Raw genomic sequence first — 6000 nt, forward strand, 5'->3', positions numbered from 1 at the left:
GTTTAAATCCTCTAGAAAGGAACAGATTTTATTTTGTTCATATGTGATATTCCACTTGAGAACCATAGTCTTGCTGGTTTATGCTTCTGTCTTTCATATTTGAGTTTGAAAATTGCCTGCAACCTGTTAAGGTATAGCTCTTGAAGAGTTATAGGTAAGCCAGTTACCTGTTTGCTATCTACTTTGACGTTTGGTGATAGTCTGTTCTCAAAAACTGAAGTTAAGAGAGATAGAAACTAGAAACTCCAGATATGCATATTGATTATTCATGTGCATATTAATAATGATAATTTCTAATCTTCTACCAGTTATACAAAGTGATTTTGCTTCGTTCAAGTTATGTAAAAATCATATTTTGAAGTTATAACATCTTTTTATATAATTTCCTTCTACTTAAAATACATGAATTTATTCCAGCCTTAGAATCTACTGTCATATTTGTTTGGTTGCCAAATAACCATTTTAAAACTAGAGACATACTGTTCCCAAAATCCTTATATAATTTGGAGTAAGTTCCCTCCTAAATGTGGTGAAGAAACATTTTTTTACCCAGTGTGTGCTTTTAGAGAACATTTAAAATAGCACATATCATTTGAATGTTTACCTTTAGCCATTGCTATTCAATCGATACATATTTTATTATAATGACAATGGTAGATAATTCTTAGTATCTAGCATCTAAATGCAGGGTTAGACATCATATTCTATTGTTTTTACATAATTAAATATATTGATGTTTCATACCAAAGTATCTCTTTTGTAATTTTGGAAAAGCTTCAACCCGGAATGGATGCTTCCATGTACTCCCCATTGAGAATACTTTTAGTTTTGCACAATCAAGATCTACTTCCCTCATCATGTACAATCATAAAGAAAGAATGGGAGATGGAGCTTCTAAGGTGACAAAAAAGTAGCTTATCAGTCTCCACTCACATGTATACCACTGGAATCAGAGCCTTAGAGATACGCATGGAGGGATTGTATGGGAGAGGGTTAGAAGAACCGAGGCATCTTTACTTCCCTTTTGCCTTTTTTGAGCCTCTGTAAATTGCTTTTTGCCTTCTTTATCTTCCACTTTTCCCTTCTATATTCTAGTAACTTTACATTCTCTTCTGCCTATCTGATTTTTCTCTGAAGACTTAAGGCCACAGAGGAATGGTCGGGAACTTTGTGAGCGTGTGTGATAGGTAGCAAATGCTGACCCTTGGATTTCACAATATAGTATATGTCAATATATTTATAAGAAATCATACTGTTTGTATTATATATAACTTAAATTCATCATTTTTTCATATTAAATGTTTAATATCTTTCTCAAAAGTCTACCAGTTGTCAGTCAATACATACACCATGTCTAAAATACTTTTTAAAGTGACTAACTTAGTTTGATCAATAGTAAAGCAAACCAGGCCAGGCACAGTGGCTCACGCCTGTAATCTCAGCACTTTGGGAGGCCAAGGCAGGCAGATCACTTAAGGTCAGGAGTTCAAGACCAGCCTGGCCAACATGGTGAAACCCTGTCTCTACTAAAAATAAAAATTAATTGGATGTGGTGGCAGATGCCTATAATCCCACCTACTTAGGAGGCTTGAAACAGGAGAATTGCCTGAACCTGGTGGCGGAGGTTGCAGTGAGCCAAGATCATGCCACTGCACTCTAGCCTGGGCAACAGGGTGAGACTCCATCTAAAAAAAAAATAGTAAGGCAAACCAAAGCATGCGAAGAATGAACCAGATTTTCCTATTGAAGAGCCTAATTGCAAAAAATCTAATCAGTAGTCAGCTTTGCTAAAACAACAGATTTATAATAGTTGGCCAAGATAAATCCTGACTGGAATATTCAGAAGTCCTATGTCATATTAGAAAGCAAGAGAACAAGGCTGGGTGCGGTGGCTCATGCCTGTAATCCCAGCACTTTGGGAGGCTGAGGCAAGGCGGATCACAAGGTCAGGAGTCCAAGACCAGCCTGACCAACATGGTGAAACCCCATCTCTACTAAAAAATACAAAAATTAGCCAGGCATGGTGTAATCCCAGCTACTTGGGAGGCTGAAGCAGGAGAATTGCTTGAAGCTGGGAGGCAGAGGTTGCAGTGAGCTGAGATCACGCCACTGCACTCCAGCCTGCGTGACAGAGTGAAACTCCATCTCAAAAAAAAAAAAAGAAAAAGAAAGAGAACTTGAGAATTAATGTGCTTTTGACTATTACAATGCCTGTTATCTATGTTTTGAAACAAGATGACAGTGAACAGTATAGAAGAGCTATCATCCACTGGATTGTTCTCGACTCAACTAATATGTGTTATGCACAGAATTACAGTGGCTGAGGTGCTGTCTAAAACTCACTTGTGAAAGTAAGCCTGGAACTGAGGATTAATCTTTTTATTTTCCTGCATATTATTGTCAGTGCATATATTTTATATCTTTAGTTTTTACCACCATTTTCAGAAGCAATTCATTTAGTTCTCATATACCATTTAAATAAAATATTACTTTAAAAATAATTTGCATAAATATTGATTGAATGATAAAACTTAAATGACTGTCAACTTTTTCTGAGACTCAGATGATAAAAGGCATTTTGCCAGACTTCTTAGCCTCAATTTATTACTTGCATAAGATTTTTAATTTGCTGTAGTAATAATGTAAATATTTAAATATTCCAGTTTTTAATTTTATAAACTCAGTATAGACTTATGAAAATGGTCAAAATAGTTGGATCATTTACATTGTGGGGAGGTTCATTCACTTGAATTATAGGATTACCGGATGATTTCAAAAGTAGTTTCTTTTTTTTTTTTTGAGACAGAATCTTGCTCTCATACTCAAGCTGGAGTGCAGTGGCGTGATCTCAGCTCACTGCAACCTCCACCTCCCGGGTTCAAGCGATTCTCCTGCCTCAGCCTCCCAGGTAGCTGGGATTACAGGCATGTGCCACCACGCCCAGCTAATGTTTGTATCTTTAGTAGAGACAGAGTGTTGCCATGTTGGCCAGGCTAGTCTTGAACTCTTGGCTTCAAGTGATCCTCCCACCTTGGCCTCCCAAAGTGCTGGGATTACAGGCATGAACCACTGTGCCAAGCCTCAAAAATATTTTCAATGAATATTTACCACATATGTACTCTGTAGTACTCACCAAAGAGAAATATCTCCCTTTAAAACTGTACTGGCTAGTAGAGAAAACAGACTCATAACAATTGTACTATAAGCAGTGCTGTAAATATATATATATATATATATATATATATATATATATATGGTATGGAGCATAAGTAAGATAATAGTCATTTATTTCTACAAGGGGAGCTGGTCAGGAAGAAGAGGTCATGCTTGGTCTGGGCCTTGAAGTATAAAAATAGGAATTTGCAAGATGGATGAGGTAGAAAATGGCATTTTATATTCCGGAATAAACAGAGAGAACAGCCATTTGTCTTACCCCCAACTCCAGAACCCTACTACTCATGGAGTCTGACACAAACTATGTTAATAACGTTTTATTTCTCATTATAGGGCACTGGAATTGGCTGTAAAATACAAAACACATGTTGATACTGTTCTTGCTTACCGTCAAAAGTTTTTGGAGACATTTGGTAAACAGGAAACTAATAAACGATTCTTGCATTATGCAGAAGGCGTAAGTATTTTACAATTTTTTATAATAATATATATATTTTATAAGTATATATCATATTCATCCTGAGACAAAATGTGAATTATTCAAATTTTGCATCTGTTAATCACTAAATGAATTACTTTTACCTTATGACATCTTATTTTGACTATGTAATTATAGTACTGAATTTTTTTTCTGGAATCTTGCAGGCACGTTTTGATTAACTCAAGTCTGTCATCATCATATTCCGTTTGTGCTAAGGTTGGGTCCTATTTGATATTTTTAGATAAATAATATAGGTGGGTGGAATAAAAGCTTCTAACTCCTAAATTTTACCTGCCACCAACTGCCTCTTCTGCTGCACGGGAAATACATATACACAGAGGGCACTGACCAGAAAATGCATATTTGGTCACTTTGTAGAATTCTAGAGAGCTAGGTTGTACCTCCTAGAAGTGCCTAGCCTAGGTAGATTTCACTAGCTAGAACCAAAGAAGACTCAGCCTTTGCCTCACAAGCTCCTACCAGAATCTCAGATTTTATCACTCTAGAAGAAAGTAATTCTGGATGCAGTGGTGCATGCCTGTAGTCCCAGCTACTTGGGAGGCTGAGGCAGGAGGATTGTTTGAGCCCATGAGCTCAAGTCCAGCCTGAACAACATAGCAAGACCCCACCTCTAAATAAATAAATAAAAATAATAAGAAATTTATTCCAGTAAAGATCAGCCCACAAGGAGACTCAGAATGTGTTTGCCCCATTGCCTAGACTATAACTGATTGTAGCCACTTACCCAGATTCGTTTAGGTTTAGACAGCAGAAACAGAGTTCCTGTCACTAGCTATATAAATCCCAGAGGCTTGACTCCTAAGAGCTGTGATTACAAGACAGGGCTGACCTTTCTTTCAGTTCTGTGAACCACTTTTTTAGCCTTTTATTCATTCATTTATTCAAAAAATATTTGTGAGATCTCACTCTGGTTAGATACTATGCTAGGGGTTACAATCAGATGCAGCCTCGTATGTCTCTGTGGAGCTTATAGATTATGTGGGAACATTCCTTCTTGGTATAGAATAAAATGGAATGTTCTGGTTGATCCTAGGGGCAGAGTGGGTTAGAGGAGCCTTAGGAGAGAAGGTAGAGAGAAGGCACCCACAATTTCTATTAAAGCCAACACTATCTACTTATCATATTAGAATACATAGCGTCTTGCACTTTAGAACAATTTTCAGGTGAGTCAGGCCCTTGAGATCATTCTTAGAGTTTAGCAATGCAACTTCAACATCTAGATCCCGGATAGCTACAAGTTGTGGATTTCATGGTAGAAAGGAGACATGTTTTATAGAAGCTCCACAAACCTTTTTTGATTTCATTTGGAACCTGCTTAGTACTGAATTGAATCCTGGGAATGTGGGTGTACTCTACTATTAGGGCAAACACAGCGTCCCTGGGATCTCTGGGGCTGTACTCGGATTCATACTATATGAATCCACCACCAAAACAGTGCTAAGCAGCCTAGAGAATCACCAGATTACCTGATCTTTGTGTCACAGTTTTGGAAATACGGCTATATGTTAAAACTAAGCACTTACCTTGTTTATTGTATAATTTTAAAGCAGATTAAGCTGCTCTGCTTCTTCTTCCCCATCGTCATCAATATTTTTTCAATATTCACATTAGATACTTTCGAGAACATAGAAAATATAGTTTTGATCAGGTGTGGTAGCTCAAGCCTTTAATCCCAACACTTTGGGGGACCAAGACAGGAGATCACTTGAGCCCAGGAGTCTGAGGCCAGCTTAAGCAACATAGTGAGACCCCACCTCTACAAAAAATTAAAAGATTTAGCTGGACATGCTGGCCTATGCTTGTAGTCCCAGCTACTTAGGAGGCTGAGGTAGGAGGATCACCTGAGCCTGGGAGGTCAAGGCTGCAGTGAGTTGAGATCATGCCACTGCACTCTAGCCTAGGTGACAGAGTGAGATTCTGTTGGAATGGAAGAAAACAGAGAAAGAGAAAAAGAGAGAGAAGGAAGGAAGGAAGAAATGGAAAGAGGGAAGAAGGGAGGGAGGGAGGAAAGGAAATTTCGTACTAGAAAGGAGATTATATTTGAGATAGCAAAAACTTAACATCCTTATCGTCTTTTTCATTATGCATATCTTCAACTATTACCAAAATTTAATACTTGAATCATAAGAGTAGCAGAAATTTCCAAACCGAGATAACCAGAACAACATGGCTTTCTTAGGCATTTTAGGGTTTTTTTTTAATCCAGAAACTATATAGGTTACTTTGACTCCCTATGGTAGTATGTTCTAGTTTCCTGCTTTTCTTCATAAATGTCATTTGGAGTTAACTAAAAATCATAAAGCAGTATTTTTTTTTTTTTTTTT

At 37.3% G+C, this 6000-nt stretch overlaps 1 protein-coding gene across 1 annotated transcript in view; it reads left to right on the forward strand.

Annotated features, from left to right (window-relative positions):
- The window catches only part of LOC108304701 (intraflagellar transport protein 80 homolog), a 108139-nt gene that overhangs the window by 94371 nt on the left and 7768 nt on the right, over positions 1–6000 (forward strand). The window contains exon 15 of the mRNA XM_017529011.2: positions 3508–3631. Within this exon, the coding sequence (XP_017384500.2) occupies positions 3508–3631 (124 nt within the window). The remainder of the gene's footprint in view (positions 1–3507; positions 3632–6000) is intronic.

The sequence above is a fragment of the Cebus imitator genome, unplaced genomic scaffold, assembly GCF_001604975.1.
Source record: "Cebus imitator isolate Cc_AM_T3 unplaced genomic scaffold, Cebus_imitator-1.0 Scaffold56, whole genome shotgun sequence".
In the NCBI taxonomy this organism is placed as follows: domain Eukaryota; kingdom Metazoa; phylum Chordata; class Mammalia; order Primates; family Cebidae; genus Cebus; species Cebus imitator.